Genomic DNA, 18,201 nt, shown 5'->3' on the forward strand with positions numbered 1-18,201 from the left:
GGATCCCACTCACTTTATACTCGGTATCTGCTCTCTCAGGCTACAATTCTGCCGCATAAGAAAAACGGGGGACTACAAAAACATCCATGTACAACTATCATTCCAACACCATAATTAATGCCTTTGTATATAACTTTTTTTGCAACAAAAACCTCATTAATATTCGGGTGGTGCTGCTTTAGACTTGTCTGAACTTCTGGATGTAGAATCTGCACATGCACTGAAGACACAGCTGTGACTTGTACATCAGTTTTCTTGGAGGATGAAGTGTGCATATAATATGCAATCGTTTGCTGATGTTTGACAGCAAGAGATAATGCAATGTTCTTGAAACAGCTAGTGTGTTTCACTACTTGCTTAAAAAAAACATGTTTAGACTCAAATCTTAAAGTCCAGAGTGCAACTAAGGCTCCAAAAAATGTAATCATCTGAGCATAATGCTCTAAGTAGTGATGCTTAGGCAGGAATCGCACAAGGGAAGACTTAAAGAAACTTATGCTCTAAAATCTAATGCACTTGACAAACTGGTTCTGCTGCAGGAACAAGTTCTCTTATCATCAAAGGAAGTAATCTTATCAGACACCGATTTTCATGTGCATTGCCTCCGATTGTCCTCTTAGAGGCATAAGTGCGAGGCATTGGATGTGGCTTGTTTGTTTTGTCTATCAACTTGTTTGGAAATGTTTCAATAACAGTGTTAAGGTGTTTAAAAGAAAAATACTAGTTATTAACCAAGACATTTAAACACACTGCCTGTTCAAATGGTACAACTCCCTCAAACAAATCATGAGAGATATCAGGTGGATACCCTCTCGTGCAGTGAAAATGGGAAAGACTTTCAGTTAAAACACAAGCTATCTTCACCCCAAAGCAATGTGTGGCTGTATCACTAGCATGTCTGACATGCATGTCGTGCATTGCTGAATGAGTGAGTACTTTTTACACGTCGGTGGTCATTTAAGAAACTTTGAAATCATTACTTGTATGTTTAAAGGATGTCAGTTTGAAACCAATGTCTATACAACATTCAATTCCTATAGAAACAGTAAACGAACAGATTTTATAGCATACATTTCTTTAAGTATTACCTTGTGCGATTCCTGCCTAAGCATCACTACTTAGAGCATTATGCTCAGATGATTAAATTTTTTATATTTTTTTAAATTTTTTTTTTTTTATTGTTTTTCTTATGTGGCAGAATTGTAGCCTGAGAGAGCAGATACCGAGTATAAATTGAGTGGGATCCTCCATAATCCAACTCGGAAACTAAGGCCGGATATTTTGGAGGGCATGGCTGAAGAAATAATTAAGTACACTACGTATGCCAGTAAGGAACAATTTGAAAAGGCAGCTGAAGTTTAAATACATGGTATATGCCTTATTTACAGTAGGAGTATTTGAATTATGTGCATATTTTTAAAAGAAATCCATTTATTGAATACTTTGCATATGTATGGTATGTTTAAATTTTGTAAGATGTATAAAGACAGATTACATACTTTTAAATTAGTCATTTTTAAATTAAGATTTATATTAATGAATTGATTAAACTAGTTCTTGAGTAATTTCAGTCGTGTGAATTTTAATATAGAAGTTGTTTTAATTTGATGGGAATTTGTCATACAATTGAAATGTAGAAATATAAAAAAATCGAGACAATAATTTTTTTCAGTGTGGTTGTATGGACGGCATGTGTATCTACTACGAAATAAGTACCCACTAAATGGAATTTCAAAATGTGCGATATATCGAGATAATTATGTTGGATACACTTAATGAATGCCACGCCTTTTATGCTATATTATACTAATAGCACCCCCTACTGACACTGAATGGGGCCTCACTTTGCTCTCAAAACAAGGCTCTGTCCTTCGTGGCCTGCATTCCACAAGATGTAGGAATCATTCCTTTTAGCTTCTGCTCCATGCTGACAGGACTCCATCACACAAATTCTGCAGATTTGTCAGCTGCACATCCATGCTGTGATTCTCCCTTTCGTGTTTTGTACATTCTGAGATGCTTTTCTGCTCACCACAGTTGTACAGAGTACTTATTTGAGTTACCACAGCCTTTGTGTCAGCTTGCACCAGTCTGGCCATTCTCATCGGACCTTTGATGTGAACATTAACAGAAGCTCCTAACCATGTATCTACATGATGACAAGAACAAATGCGTAAGTATTTGATATGCGTTTGCGCTAATTTCTTCTCATAGCATGGCGAATGCACATCAGATACCTGCGCATTTGTTCTTGTATAGCAATGGATTGCGGCGCGTGGAGGTGGACGCCGCCTGGCAGACAGGCGCATCCCTGGTTATGATACGAATCTCTGTAGCGACCAATCAGAGAGCGCGATTCGGCGGCGGTTCCTTTTAACTGCGTGTGACTTGTAATTTAGTTACTCTTGAAACCATTTCTCGATCTGTATGAGCGCTCATCGAATTCTAAGTATGTCTTGTGGATATCTTTGCTGGTGGCCCAGAAAAAAGGTATGTCTTTTTTACAGGTTCAATTTAATAACCTTTAATTTTTACTAGTAACGGTGGGATAAATCTTGGCTAATTTCCAAAGGCGTACATCAATGTTTAAAGCACAACAGCTTTATAATGTAATAGAACCAGAATAAATCAGCATCGGCAAATTAGCCTACGTGTATATATTATGGATTGATTGCATTTTTATTAGTAACACAGATGGATTCATTCCAGATCCAGTGGTAAGTGAATTTTTATTCTGGTTCCATTACCTGACTTAGCTTTGGGGGACGCCAATTCCTACGGTCAGTCTTTTAGTATATCGCTCATAAGCCTACATGTTTCCTGCTTTATGAAACTGGGTTTTATAATAAATTTTATTTTAAAATCAGTGACATTCCTATATATGTTTGCCCTGCCGTGGGTTGTAGCCCCATCCTGGGTCCTTCTGGGTTGCCAGCTTTGGTCAGATGGCTGGATGCGTGAGAGTCGGCAACCATGCTTCGCAGATAGCATCATGTTATTGTTTCAGCGTTGAATTATAGTTAGATGCGTTGAATTATGATCCGTGTTAAATTACTGAATTGGTTTTTGGTCAGGTTTTCAATATTGAAAAATCGATGGTGGGTAAACCTTGTTTTAATGTTGATATAAAGTGAAAGATTGAAGATCAACGTTGTTTCAATCTTTTTGTCTGACATGGAATCAGTGTCATTTCAACAAATGTGTGCTATGTGGGTTGCGCCCCTAGGGATGGGCTCCTGATCCCCGCGACCGTGCAATAGGGCAAGCAGTTATAGAGAATGGATGGGTGGGTGAACCTTTACGTAGCAAATACGTTGTTTTAACTCTTGCTGAGAGAAAAATATGAAATGATATATCGGGGGAGGGCTGTCGGCCAGGTTTGGGTGATATTACGGTAATACCGTATTACCGCGACTTGTTCCTTCCAAGATAAGGTTTGATCTCATGCAACTGTTTACTGATCTTTAGTTGGTATTTGTTGTCGTATTTGTTCTGCCTAGACGTGTAAACCAGCTCGAAATGTGTTTCATGGGTAAATGCCTGCGCATTTGTTCTTGTATAGCAATGGATTGCGGCGCGTGGAGGTGAATGCCGACTGGCAGTTAGGCGCATCCCTGGTTATGATACGAATCTCTGTAGCGACCAATCAGAGAGCGCGATTCCGCGACTGTTCCTCTTAACTGCGTGTCCTTCTGAAACCATTTCTCGATCTGTATGAGCGCACATCGAGTATTAAGTATGTCTTGCTTATTTTTTTGCTGGTGGCCCAGAAAAAAGGTATGTATTTTTTACGGGTTTAATTTCATAACCGTTACCTTTTACTGGTAGCGGTGGGATAAATCTGGGCTAATTTCCAAAGGCGCACATTCACGTTTAAAAAACAATGGCATCTCCATCTTTGGAATTGCGGACATATGGGCTAAGTGACTCATTTCCGTACACTGATTAATCTTCTGTAAAACAGCAACACGACATCGGTGCTGCTGAAGAGGCAGAAGTCAACAGGGTTACGACAACTAGACCCCAGAAGAGAAGACTGAAGTTCCAGCGCAAGTTTCCATGGCTGAAGCTTGCCAAGTCGAGAGCAAAGGAGAGGTACAGTAGTTCCCCAGTTTTTCCTTAGAGCTCTAACTTTATCAGTCACTCTTTCATACCTGAACTCTGCTCACGATGGCAGTTCTGTCTGTTTTAGCTCCGACGAGGACACACGGTCGTCAGGTGACTGCAAGGACTCTGGGTCAAGCAACGCATTCGCAAGCACCCAGAGCCGCAACCTCACGATCGTCGACTCGGAGGTACACGGATCAGAGATATTTCCAGTGTGATTTTAGAGTACAGCAGTATCCTCGTTTCCCAGTCTAAAACCGAACGTGTTCTTGTTTCCTCCAAGTCATTGACATCGGACGCCTCCTCTACTGGGAGTAGTGTAGAGGAGCACCCGTCCCCTCCGGAGGTGACACGGGACATCCCCCCCAATGAGGGACCTGGAATGTGGCCGAGAAGGTAAGCAGTATATGTATGATCACAGTGGCAAATCTGTAATTAACTCTGTTTCGATGTTTGATGTCCTTCTGTCATTTCATTCCCTTTCTCTCCTGCACCGTCTCCTGTCTAAGGTTCCCCATATGGCCGGCCCCATTCTTCATGGGGGATAGGGGTGATGCGGCGGAGGGACAGAAGCCGCGGCTGGTCTGCCTTGGGTGAGTGTTAAGCTCCTGTGAACCTTCCGGAGCAGGATTCCCCAGCTGTTCCAACCAGCCCCAAAATCCTGGGTGGGCGGGGTTTTGAGGCACATGTTTCTCTGTCTTCCAGGCTACCAAACCTTGGGCAGACCTGCTACATGAACGCCACCCTGCAGTGTCTGTTCCACCTGCCGTCCTTCTGCGAGGACATCAGTCGGCAGGAGGAATACTGGCGGCTGGTCCCGTCTGCTGACCTGTTGAGGCACGTAGTAGGAGTATCCACCTTGTACAAACTCACAAAGATGTCTGTACTTGTGTTAATGACATAATCAACAAATCACAATTATCTGACTGACCGTGGAGATACCAACTGCCATTCTCATCCTAATTTCCAGATGTTTCACCGATCTGGCTTCCACCCATGGATCAAGTGGAAAGCAGAAGACTCTGCTGAAACATCTGCTCCCCAAGGTGTCATGCCATTTCGATGAAGACGAGCAGAATGTAAGTGAATTCTTAGACATTTGAATACAGAATCACTAAGCTATTCTGAAGTTAAGATTTCCTTTGGGATAGGGTGGTTGCTAAGGAGTTTGTGATGTGAAAGAAAGATATTGCGTCACGCAATATAGTGGGAAATATTAAGCAACACCAGTTTTTTTACAAACAGTGTCAGATTGCAAGTATCTTTCATCTGCTGTCATCTAGGACGCCCATGAGTTTTTCAGCTGCCTGATGTCCAGGATCAGCGAGCTGGGAAACTTGATCCAGGCCCGGATGAGGACGACCACGTACACCTGTCCGGTGGGAGGAAACATGGGATTTCAGATGCTGTGCCAGAGGACTTGTGCCAGGTACACCCTGCAGGTTTTATTGGTTTAAATACCTGCTGAATGACTTGCATAATGCTGCCACAAAGACATAAAGCAATAAAACACCTGCGTTAGGGATCCAGTTGTTATTGAAGGTCCAGTTGTTAAAAGATTTACAAAAGCCTCAGTTTCTTTGTATCTCTTTCCTCCTTCTTGGTTTCTGGCAGCTGTGGAGGACAGTCAACCAGGACGGAGGACTTCAACCATCTGTCCTTGGACGTCATCCCCCTCGGCCCGGTGAAAGACCTCTTGGAGAACTATTTCAAGGTGTCTGTGGTTCTGCATGCACAGCATCACACAAGACTAGCTGTTTTCCACAGAAACACACACTTGTACAACCACTGACGGCTCTTTTCTAGCTGGTACAGACACGTAGCAGTGTTGCGTTGTAATGGTCCTGTTACAGTAAAAGGCCAACCTTGCTGAGTACTGTTGTGTACTGATACAGGACACAGAGGTGGAGCTGACTTGTGCCACCTGCAGTGGGAGCGAGGCTGTCCTGTCATGGACATTCCTCACACTGCCTCGGTGAGTTGATTATTTTCCCAATGAATATGAACAACACACATATACAAACATATTGCTCAGCAATGTGTAGAGTGTGACTAATGGATGTTTTTGGATTGACATGTATTTTATGTAGTTAATTTGCTTACAATCAATGAGATGTGTGTGTTGGGTACTGTTCCTCTCCCCTTTGTCATTGACTCTCCCTCTGCATCTGCAGTGTCCTGGTCCTGCACTTGAAGAGGTTCAGCTATACCCCACAGTATCAGCTGAAGAAAGTGCAGGACCCAGTTCTCCTCTGTAGGGAGATCACCCTGCTCCCCCACTTCAGGGAGATCTCCCCGGTCACAGAGAGGCCCCAGTCAGCAGGCCCTGAGGAGCCTCATCTGAAGGATGCCGAAACTACACAAGAGGCACATGCGTAAGTTATCTGCATAGAGATGTACAGTAAATGCCAAAATTAGAGCAGACTCATAATCATACACATTCTGAATTCTTTAAATTACTGGGAAGTGCTGTAAATATGCAAACCATCCTTATGAACACACATGCACGCGTATGGACAATAGTCTGATTGTATGGATCCTGTGCAGGTCAGTGGAAGATCTTCCAGGGGATGTCCCTAGGATGCCAGGCAGCGGCGATGCAGGACTTGTGGAAGAGGAGAGCCATACTTCGTGCCGCAATTTACCTACAGTGGACTCACCGCCCCCTGCAGGTACGTAGATACCAAAACCTGCATGGGCTCAAGCACGTAATGGGCTACAGTTTCTCAAAGGAATACTGTCAGAGCAGTCTGTGTGCACTGGTTCACACCTTCACAGGACAGTGCCGTTATACATCATTATAATACACTGTGCTATGCAGCAAAGTATGTAGAGAGATTTATTAGAGTTAAACAATCTCACGGTGGTAGCGGCGGTGAAGCCAGTAAGAGTAGATGAACGCCCCACAGCACCTGCTGTCATCTCATTTGTGTTTTTGTCCCGTGATTCCTGTGACGCTTAAACAGATGAACCTGAGACAGGCACAGAGCAGCATACGCCTGCACTCCTGAGAGTAGGGACAGTTGGAGGAAGTCAAGTGAGTGAGAGGGAAAGAGATCGACATTAGTGTTGCTAAGGCTTAGTAAGAGAAGAGAGTAAGAGAGATTAGAGATGCGCTAAGGTACCTTAGAGGTAGATAAAGTTCAGGGTGAGTTTCCCCTTCAGGGAGAGCCAGCGGTCTCCGAGACGCCGAGAGCACAGCCAGCCAGACACCGATATCAGCTCGCTGGTGTTCTCAGCCACCTGGGCTCCAGCGCCACCTCTGGTAGGATACATATATGCGCAGACAGGGACCTCAGACAGGGACCTCAGACAGGTTCTGTCCCACGAAGAGACGTCACTCGCGAGTACTATGACATTCCGCCCTGCTCTTACTTATGTTATACTCAGGCAGGGAGAATTCTTACGCTTGAGTAGCTGCTCAAATGTGATTCAAGCGAAGATGCTAAATAGTCATGTGACCTAGAAGAGATTTTTTAGAACGTATATTCAGAGGATGTCCTTCCTGCGTTCCTTGTAGGTCACTATATCAGCGACAACTTCAGTCGTTCAGAGAAGGGCTGGCTGTCCTTCAGTGACCTGACGGTGAAAAGGCTGGATGAGGGACATGTCCTGAGGAAGAGGCAGAGCAGCGCATACATGCTGTTTTACACCCAGCAGGTAGAGAATCACTGAAATTACACTCTGCTGTATTACATTTAGCAGCTAAATTCAGACACAATGGATACATTCCCCCCTCCCCCCCCCCCAGAACACAGCTACCCACCTCATTGTAGCATGTCATACTGCCAGAAATATAAAACTAATAAAATGGTATGAATTGTACTACGTGATGCACATGTAATGTCAAAAATGTGATACTTTGTAGGAACCTACATAGTCCACTGATGACTCCGTATTGAGGACTATTTCTTAAAAGCAGGTAAGTTAAACTGCGTCTTTTGGTGTTGAGTAAAAATAGGAGAGAAATGGTACCGATGAGTGTGAAATTACAGGTACAGAAGGACACCGAGGAGACACCGAAGAGACACCGAGGAGACACCGAAGAGACACCGAGGAGACACCGAAGAGACACCGAGGAGACACCGAGGAGACACCGAGGAGGCTCCGAGACACACATGTGCTGCGGATGAAGCTGGACCGGATGTCAGCATCGACTGGGAGTTAACATAGGGCATAAATAAAGGAACTTACATTAGATAGATAGATAGATAGATTTATGTATTGATTGATTTATGTATTGATTGTGTGGTAGAAAAATGTAGAATATAACACTTAGAATAAAAGTCGGACCTCTCAGTTTGATGAGGTAAAGGAAAATCTCTTTTATTCCAGCATTCCAGCAAGGCACTCTCATCACACTCTGGCACTTGGTACCAAGTCACCTGGAGCTCTCAGAGCAACCAGTTGATAAACCATAACTCCTAATTCCCAATAAGGACTTCTAAGTCCTGATTGGTCACGAAACACCAACAAACCGAGCTCAAACGTATAACAAACACAATTCTCCTGCTCTATTGGTTTACCTTGGTGGCAAGGTAAAATCCACCCATCTAGCTCAGTTTACCAGAACATGTCTCGACTGCTAGGCTCCTACTTGAGATATGAATATAGATATTGATTACATGACATTGAATCACTGTAAATACTTGGTTGTCCTTTGATTAATGATTAACGTATTGACATTGTCATTGAATCACTGCAAATACATGGTTAACATATGATTAATATGATTAACATAATTACTTATACATTTGCACTACCGCATAGCTTGCTACATATTGTCTGCCACAACTTTTTTATAAAGCTATAATTCGCTGTGCACCAGTTGGGGCAGCTTCAAATCTCTTCCTGCAAGTGGTTTCTCCCCCCCCTTTGTTCCGCTGTCTGCCTCTCCAAGGCCCGAGCTTTCCTCAGGGTCTGCGGAACTTACTGCAGGCAGCTATCTCGAAGCGAGGTCACACAGTATTCAAAACAATCTCTTCTTGCCTAAGGCCTAAAGACACACACAGTCCCAATATGCCAACCTCCCTGGCCTACCGATGTCCAATTTTAATTCCACAATTGATTTATGTATTGATTGATTTATGTATTGATTGATTTATGGATACATTAATATGTAAAAACAAAGGCATAGAGATTATGTAGAAAGGTAAATACATAGATACTGTATGTAAATTGATAGATAGAAATAATGGGATAGTGATCAGGTAGAAATATAGGCTTAGCAATTAGGTAGATAAATAAGTACATAGATTTGTACGTTGATAGACAAAGGTATAGAGATTAGATTGATGTTTAGATTGATAGATAAAAATATAGGGATAGTGATTAGATATATACATTGATAGAGGTAATGACATGGATTAGATAGACAAAAATTAATGAATGTTATTAGACTGCCATAAATACATAGATTGATAAATAGAAATAAAGGGATAGTGATTAGATAGATATGTAGGTTGATAGAAATAAAGGCATAGAGATTAGACTGATAGAAATAATGACAGATTAGATGGATTAAAATAAAGGTGAATGTGATTAGACAAATAAAGGCATAAAGATTAGATAGACATAAATAAAATTGATAAATAGAAATAAAGGGATAGTCAGGTGGAAATAAAGGGATAATTATTAGGTAGATATATACGTAGATTGATAGATATGTAGGTTGATGGAAATAAAGGCATGGAGATTAGATAGATTGATAGAAGTAATGGTATAGAGATTAGACAAAAATAAGGGAATGTGATTGGATTGCCATAACTACATAGATTGATAAATAGAAATAAAAGGATAATAATTAGGTAGAAATAAAGACAGATTAGGTAGATTGGTGAAAGATAAATACATGCATAGATTGATAAAAATAAAGGGATAGTGATTAAGTAGATTGATTGAAATAAAGTGATGTTGATTAGGTAAAAATAAATAAAGGATTTGAGATTAAAGAAGTCTGTGTTTTCTTATTAAAGCTGTTTATTCACAATTCAGATAACGTGAAACTAACATTTCATTACTTGAGTAAGTATATAAATGGATTGTGGATGTGCAGTGTTTAGTCACTGATAACAGCTATGAACAAATGACCAGGTTAGTGGCCAATAATGTACTCTCAAATAGTGCATAATCATTATTGGTAAAATCGCATGACATACTTTGTTTACAGCAGCCTCATGAAAGCCTCAATTTTCATGGTCCTCCTTGATAATTTGTTCTTGCAGCTTCTGGTTTTATCTCAGACCTTTATGTGTTACCAAATGTAATATCTGTCAGTGTATGTTACTCGCTGTAAAGGTTGCGGTCACCATTAGTTAGAGGAACACTCTAATTAAGCCAAAGCTATTGTTGATATTATAATTAAGCACACAGCCACGCAATCTCCTGCAAGTGCAACACGTATTAGCAGAATGGGTGGTTGTACAGAACCACTTAGCACTGTCATAGGAAAATATCTTTACAAATTTTTCTTTTGTTGTCAGAATTTTCTTCCAATAAATTTATGTTAAGGAAAGGTCCAGTCCTCGTGTGTCCCACGCCCCCTCATCATCCACGTGTGCTTCCCCAACTGTGCCTAGCTGTTCCCTGTTATTTCGCCCTGTCTTACGTATATCAGACCACGTCTTCCTGTGTTGGTTGTCCGTCATTGATGTTAGTCGATGTATCGTCGTGATGTTTGCCCTGTCTACCCCGATCTTAACCCGAATAAACCCCGGCTATTCCGTATTCCGCCTGCCTACCTCGGCCTTCGCCGCTTCTCTGAGCGGTTTTTAAAAGTTATGATTTAATACTGCTTGCGATAATCTAATAAACTAATCAAGTTACATTTCCCATACAATGAATGACTTAATTAAATCCTGCGTTCACCGTCGTCATGTCGCCATTACCGTCTACGCTAGTATGAAACAATTCTATGTAATACCAATTACAGTATTGTTGCAGAGTAGATTTGTTTGATAGTTTTAAATGGTTACACGTGATCGATTGCTTCATGTCATTAAGTTAATTTTTGTTCAGGTTTACAGGTCAATGTGGAAGTGCAAGCTGTGTTTGATGGTGGTATCGAAGAGATACGAGTCGCTAAAACACTATAGACTGAAACACGGGCATCTTGGCCATAGTAGGTATACCTGCATCTATAAGGACTGGCCCTGCACTTTTAAATTATGGAAGACTTTCTTAAATCATATTTACAGAGGACATTCCTCTCAAGCGGATTCTACAGCAGTACAGTTGGCAAAATTTTCTTGTCAGACATGCACAAGTAATAATTTATCATCTGAGCGAGTACTTTTTACACGTCGGTGGTCATTTAAGAAACTTTGAAACCATTACTTGTATGTTTAAAGTTTGAAACCAATATTTATGCAACATTCAATTCCCATAAAAACAGGAAACAAACCTCACACTATCAGATTTTAAAGAGGGTGTTGTGGATGTTACAGGTCCTCAGCAGTCAGAGGTCAATATTGATAAGTGAGGTAAAGTCGCCCTTTTTAAATGAGGTAGATAAAGTGAGTGAAACATGGCACAAGTGATACTGATCTTTCAAATGAAACTGAGCAAAGAATAGCATCTCTTTTGTGCAAATTAGAAAATGTGTGTCGTTTCTTCTTCAGCAGTTGATGAGATACTCTGAGATTCATTTCATCTTAAGTTCAGTGTCAACTCCACTGACCTGTGATAGTGTGTCTATGATTTTCCAGCATCAGTCTTGATATTGATTACTCTGTCATTAAGGAAATTGCTTCTGCAGTTAGCACTGACCACCGAGTTTGCGAAGCTCTTCGAAAAGGGGAACCTGTTTCTACAGCTTATAAACGGTGGCGCTGTTACAAAAAGCATTTGAAGGTTGTTGAACCAGTAGAATTTGTTTTAAATGTGGAACTAAATCATACTTTTCAGTATGTCCCTTTATTGCCATTTCTGCAGCAGTTGATTAGTGGAGAAGTGTTAGACAACATCTTAGCTTACCAGAAGAAGAAACATTCAGAATGTGGAGAGGAGTCATACACATCTATACAGGACGGCAGCTTCTTCAAAGAGAATGCTTTTCTTAATGGAGAGAAGTGGAAAATTTCTTTGTCTTTATATATTGACAAGCTTGAAATTTGTAACCAGCTGGGTACATCAAAAAAAAGGACAAACTCTGTGGAGTGTACTGGATTTTAAGTAACTTACCACCAGGTTCACATTGTCATCAGGTTCAGCCTTGTCATCTATATATTTAGCTATTTTATGCAAAAGTTCTAACATTAAGTCATATGGCCTTTTGTTTTGGAGCAACAGGGTATTTCTGTCAAGGAGGTGGGAGAATTTATTAAACGCACTGTCCAGTGTGTCATAGCTGATAACTTGGGGGCACATGGATTGGCTGGGTTTCTTGAAAGTTTGCAAGTTTGAAAGTCTTTCTTGAAAGACAGAATACTTCTGTCGCTTTTGTACAGCTGAGAGGTCAGAAATTCTGAAATTCACTTTCTGGAGTATTTGAAATGCGAGGTTCAGCAATGCACGACATGCATGTCAGACATGCTAGTGATACAGCCACACATTGCTTTGGGGTGAAGATAGCTTGCGTTTTAACTGAAAGTCTTTCCCATTTTCACTGCACGAGATGGTATCCACCTGATATCGCTCATGATTTGTTTGAGGGAGTTGTACCATTTGAACAGGCAGTGTGTTTAAATGTCTTGGTTAATAACTAGTATTTTTCTTTTAAACGCCTTAACACTGTTATTGAAACATTTCCATACAAGTTGATAGACAAAACAAACAAGCCACATCCAATGCCTCGCACTTATGCCTCTAAGAGGACAATCGGAGGCAATGCTCATGAAAATCTGTGTTTGATAAGATTACTTCCTTTGATGATAAGAGAACTTGTTCCTGCAGCAGAACCAGTTTGGCAAGTGCATTAGATTTTAGAGCATAAGTTTCTTTAAGTCTTCCCTTGTGCGATTCCTGCCTAAGCATCACTACTTAGAGCATTATGCTCAGATGATTAAATTTTTGGACCCTTAGTTGCACTCTGGACTTTAAGATTTGAGTCTAAACATGTTTTTTTAAGCAAGTAGTGAAACACACTAGCTGTTTCAAGAACATTGCATTATCTCTTGCTGTCAAACATCAGCAAACGATTGCATATTACATGCACACTTCATCCTCCAAGAAAACTGATGTACAAGTCACAGCTGTGTCTTCAGTGCATGTGCAGATTCTACATCCAGAAGTTCAGACAAGTCTAAAGCAGCACCACCCGAATATTAATGAGGTTTTTGTTGCAAAAAAAGTGATATACAAAGGCATTAATTATGGTGTTGGAATGATAGTTGTACATGGATGTTTTTGTAGTCCCCCGTTTTTCTTATGCGGCAGAATTGTAGCCTGAGAGAGCAGATACCGAGTATAAAGTGAGTGGGATCCTCCATAATCCAACTCGGAAACTAAGGCCGGATATTTTGGAGGGCATGGCTGAAGAAATAATTAAGTACACTACGTATGCCAGTAAGGAACAATTTGAAAAGGCAGCTGAAGTTTAAATACATGGTATATGCATTATTTACAGTAGGAGTATTTGAATTATGTGCATATTTTTAAAAGAAATCCATTTATTGAATACTTTGCATATGTATGGTATGTTTAAATTTTGTAAGATGTATAAAGACAGATTACATACTTTTAAATTAGTCATTTTTAAATTAAGATTTATATTAATGAATTGATTAAACTAGTTCTTGAGTAATTTCAGTCGTGTGAATTTTAATATAGAAGTTGTTTTAATTTGATGGGAATTTGTCATACAATTGAAATGTAGAAATATAAAAAAATCGAGACAATTATTTTTTTCAGTGTGGTTGTATGGACGGCATGTGTATCTACTACGAAATAAGTATCCACTAAGTGGAATTTCAAAATGTGCGATATATCGAGATAATTATGTTGGATACACTTAATGAATGCCACACCTTTTATGCTATATTATACTAATAGCACCCCCTACTGACACTGAGTGGGGCCTCACTTTGCTCTCAAAACAAGGCTCTGTCCTTCGTGGCCTGCATTCCACAAGATGTAGGAATCATTCCTTTTAGCTTCTGCTCCATGCTGACAGGACTCCATCACACAAATTCTGCAGATTTGTCAGCTGCACATCCATGCTGTGATTCTCCTTTTCGTGTTTTGTACATTCTGAGATGCTTTTCTGCTCACCACAGTTGTACAGAGTACTTATTTGAGTTACCACAGCCTTTCTGTCAGCTTGCACCAGTCTGGCCATTCTCCTCGGACCTTTCATGTGAACATTAACAGAAGCTCCTAACCATGTACCTACATGATTTTCTGCATTGTGTTACTTCCACATGATTGGCTGATTATATATTTGCATAAATAAGCAGGTGTACAGGTATTCCTAATGAAATGATCAGTGAGCGAATAGAGGGGATGCTTGAGATTGGTATGCATTTTGGATGCAGGCACACAGCGTGTTAACATTACACACAGTGACATGTATGAATGGCAGTGGTGCAGCCCTAGTTATTTGCTTTCAAATTCACATTTACCCCTGGACATAATATCCATTATGTGACTGTGGATTAAATTTAACCTTGAGTGAGTGTCACAAAGAAAGACTGGCAAGCAACACCATTGCAATCAAAGCCCATTTATTTATAAAACATGCAAAATAAGTTTTTTTTTTTGCATATAAAACAATAATGTGCAGTTTTTTATACGTATATATAAAAATGCTTCGTTCTGCATTCTTTCTATCACTGACGTGGGAATGACTACAGATGATCAAATATGATGCATAAAAAACTATAGGTTTGCTTAGAAGAGAGTAGGGTTAGTTGATGGAATGCTAGTACTCATTGCTGAAAATTATACTGAGAATCACAAGCCACAATAATCCAGTGTGCATTCAGAATAGTTTCCAAAATGCAGACGTTACATACAAAGTTATAAAAATGCTATTTTCAATTGCCCTGGATCCTCAAACAAACTACAAGTAACCTTAACCTGGTTAGTTCGGCTCACATTTGTTGAATGACCAGCTGCCACGCCAAGTTTCAAGGTCTTCATTCTACTGTGGGTTTTTTTTTTGCTGTAATCAAAAACACCCAAATTCCTCAATCAAAACATAGATTCTATATAAGTACTGGCATTTTTTTCTAGTGTTGATGCCAGTTTATTTATAATACAACTTGTATATATTCTAGGATGTCACGAACAGTCATTTTAATGATTTGACAAGTATTGCTCTAATCTCCATCTCACATATATACAAATTTATTCACAAAAAAAATCACAAACAAAAACAAAACTGGGGACCACCTATTTACAGTCAGTCATTTTATAGAAGTATACAAGTACGAGAGTCTGTGATCATGTATATAGATTCCCAGGAAAATTTATGCAAGCATAAATTAGTGCATATATTGCATACAGATGGACATGTACGTACACTGAACATCAAATTCACTTTTCAGATGTTCTGGACAACCACTCAATAGCTTCACTGATTCATAGCACAATTGCCAGAGCAAACGTGTAAGTGATAAAGCAAGTTTACAGCAACAATTTGGCTGGAATTCATAAGTACTTTAAAAGCTGAGAACAGCTTAATGCAAGATGAGTGAAAATGATAGTTTTAAAGTTACAGTTTGGATGCTGATTGAAACACAATTCTCTTGCTGCTCTCATAAGCACTGGCTGATGCGGCTCCAGCCAACTTAACGCCTGCTGTAAATATTACTTCACGCTCCGCATGCATCAGGTGAAAAAGAACAGCAGTTAGACTGATTCTGCGAAAACTACAGCAGTGGCACCTTTTTAAAATTTAAGCTTAAAACAATTTGCATATTCTACCTTTCATACAATTAGTTCATCCCTTCAGTGAAAAATATAAAAGGGTAACAGTAATTTGTTGAAAGAAAAACAGAATTCTCTCTTTTTGTATAAATAGTATATAACATTTTAAATAGAACTGCTATAAATATCCCGGCTTGTGGGTTTTCATTGATAAAGCAGCCAACCTATAACCACACAGCTTGCTTTTGGATGCATATGTCGTATGTAGCGAAAGAGGTTTTGCATCCGTGTGTGCGAAAAGAACTTATTTTGCATGTTGAGTTTAGGTGCGTGTTTATCAAGTCCATTATTTTTACGTTATCTATGTAACCTTGTTTTAATAAGCAAATGTGTGCCAAATAATTATAGATACCTTTGTATATACACATATATCTGCATGTTTGTGAATATGTGTTTGTGCGAATTCAAAGATGACTGATTCATGCTTTTATACCGGTGCTATTTTTCAGACCTGTGATTCTCATCAGCTGGAGCCTTCTCAGGAAACAGGTTGGGGTTTTCAGCCAACGTGGCACGGATCTTCTTCTTTTCCTTGAAACGGCCGGAGTGCGAGACCTTGACATGGCGCCCCTTAGTGGCTGTCTTGTCCACTATCTTTTCCAGCCGGGCATTGAACTGACTTTCTTCAGGATCACCACCAGGGGGCACCCCAGAGTCTTTGTTGCCCGTGTTGTTGCCAAATTCAGCAGGAATTTCATACAGAACTTTAGATTCAGCCTTTTTCTTGCGAAGGAAGGTCAACTTCCACCAACCAGCTGAAGGGTCTGCCATAGTCAAAGTGGATTTTTGAAGGGCTCTTTCCTGCACTAGATAAAAAGGAGTTTCTTGTGATCACAGGTAAAATCCAGCTATATGCTCCAACATCTAAATAAGATCCAAATAAGAATTCAGGATAAAATCTCAGAAAATGCTCATTACTTTAACACTTCATTACCAAATAAATGGTTAAAGTACATGTCATTCATTGGTTGCAACTGTGAAACAAAGAAATTCAACAAGACACCACCTGAGGTATTACTGAACAGCAAGCACTGTGTTTGCGAGAACTGGCTGGGTGTGTTTCCTTGGGCAGCGCTGATTAATTTTTCATTTGAATTCAATAGGGCCCATATGGCGCAAAGCAAACAGTCCATGCAGTAGATGAGTAACTATTATATTCACAGGGCTTGCTTTGAATGCACTAGGAGTCAGAGGAGTGGCCAGGGAATAGGCAGGTAAATCACTTGTGCATACAAGAAGTCCCAAATAAAAGGTTTCAAATGGTCCCCACACTGCTTATAGATAATAAAACACTTATCAAAGAATTTTTCATTAGAAGAACCTAACAAGGCCAAGCTTCTGCAATATTCAATTATGTAATAAAGTGATTGGGAATAATACTGAAAAGGAGGATTACTCATCAACAAAAAATACTACAAAGTGTTTCAATTATCTTCAAAGACTTCCATGATCTATATCTCAATCCATTCTATTACCGAGTATGAACACTTGTGGGCTGATGCCATATTTCTATTAGATAAGGAGCTATGGTATCAGGGAATAGTGTGGCAATACCAAAGTCAGGAAGTATAGATATGCACACATATGTTGCAGGTTAATATCTGCATGCTCACAGGTTTACTCTCTAACTTTCTGGAAATGTGCAGTTAATGATTTTCTATTTTCTGTCTTTTTTTTACTATTTACAGGAGAAATGGAACGATACATTGACAGTGTTTAATGTTCAATAAGTATAGCTCATAAATCTTTAGACAGACATGGACAGATACGTCTGTGATGAGACTCATCTGTGTCTGTGACAAAATGCTTTGATTGAGGGAAAAAAATGCTGTTGGCTACATTTCTCAACACCTTGTGGCCAAAACGTCCCCCCAGAATTTGTCATGATCTGTTGCCCTGCTTCTGAGCCTGTATCATACTGAAATTTTTCACATTAACAGTGTTTATCATTATTTAATTGTCAGGTCTCCAGCCGTAGAGTAACGTCTACTCGACGTGACGCATTTCAGTGATTAGTGGCGATGCAGGAGGGTACCCGATCGCAGCTCTATCTGAGAAATTAACACTTCTAATGTTTCTTCACCTTCCCTTACCTTGCAATCTAATTAGAATCCCCAAATTGCTCCTTAACTAATGAGAAACCCCTGCCAGCTTTTTGCACCATGTCGCTTAAGCATGGGAAGTGCGTTTACTATGACACCTAATTGCAACTGTACTGCTGATTTA

The 18,201-nt window shown here is 40.0% G+C and overlaps 2 protein-coding genes across 8 annotated transcripts; one reads left to right on the forward strand and one right to left on the reverse strand.

The window, feature by feature from the left end:
* Window positions 1-2,366: 2,366 nt before the first annotated feature.
* Window positions 2,367-8,427, forward strand: LOC125741607 (ubiquitin carboxyl-terminal hydrolase 37-like). 7 transcript variants are annotated; one of them, XR_007397814.1, is made up of 18 exons: window positions 2,367-2,490; window positions 3,965-4,095; window positions 4,193-4,295; window positions 4,391-4,503; window positions 4,617-4,700; window positions 4,813-4,944; window positions 5,078-5,186; window positions 5,391-5,536; window positions 5,722-5,821; window positions 6,003-6,082; window positions 6,282-6,482; window positions 6,655-6,779; window positions 7,074-7,144; window positions 7,273-7,372; window positions 7,628-7,767; window positions 7,976-8,029; window positions 8,103-8,131; window positions 8,187-8,427. XR_007397814.1 is itself a non-coding variant. In XM_049012754.1 (17 exons), exons 1-16 carry the CDS (start codon window positions 2,428-2,430, stop codon window positions 7,985-7,987), a joined length of 1,710 nt encoding a protein of 569 aa, XP_048868711.1. In that variant the 5' UTR covers window positions 2,367-2,427; the 3' UTR covers window positions 7,988-8,029; window positions 8,103-8,174. The 7 variants fall into 7 exon arrangements, 4 of the variants coding, with proteins under 4 accessions (XP_048868711.1, XP_048868712.1, XP_048868709.1 ...); XM_049012754.1 differs by lacking the exon at window positions 8,187-8,427 and having other exon boundaries at window positions 8,103-8,174; XM_049012755.1 differs by lacking the exon at window positions 8,187-8,427 and having other exon boundaries at window positions 8,109-8,133.
* Window positions 8,428-14,751: 6,324 nt separating this feature from the next.
* Window positions 14,752-16,776, reverse strand: prr15lb (proline rich 15 like b). Its single transcript, XM_049015512.1, has one exon. It carries the CDS (start codon window positions 16,744-16,746, stop codon window positions 16,414-16,416), a length of 333 nt encoding a protein of 110 aa, XP_048871469.1. The 5' UTR covers window positions 16,747-16,776; the 3' UTR covers window positions 14,752-16,413.
* Between the last annotated feature and the right edge of the window lie 1,425 nt (window positions 16,777-18,201).

Source organism: Brienomyrus brachyistius, chromosome 5 (assembly GCF_023856365.1).
Source record: "Brienomyrus brachyistius isolate T26 chromosome 5, BBRACH_0.4, whole genome shotgun sequence".
Taxonomy (NCBI): domain Eukaryota; kingdom Metazoa; phylum Chordata; class Actinopteri; order Osteoglossiformes; family Mormyridae; genus Brienomyrus; species Brienomyrus brachyistius.

Coding starts and splice junctions, on each gene's coding strand:
- LOC125741607 (XM_049012752.1), top strand. CDS start 2,428: ATGAGCGCTCATCGAATTCTAAGTATGTCTTGTGGATATCTTTGCTGG. Junction 5,187..5,390: donor TCGATGAAGACGAGCAGAAT/GTAAGTGAATTC, acceptor GCTGTCATCTAG/GACGCCCATGAGTTTTTCAG. Junction 6,483..6,654: donor ACTACACAAGAGGCACATGC/GTAAGTTATCTG, acceptor GATCCTGTGCAG/GTCAGTGGAAGATCTTCCAG.
- prr15lb (XM_049015512.1), bottom strand. CDS start 16,746: ATGGCAGACCCTTCAGCTGGTTGGTGGAAGTTGACCTTCCTTCGCAAG.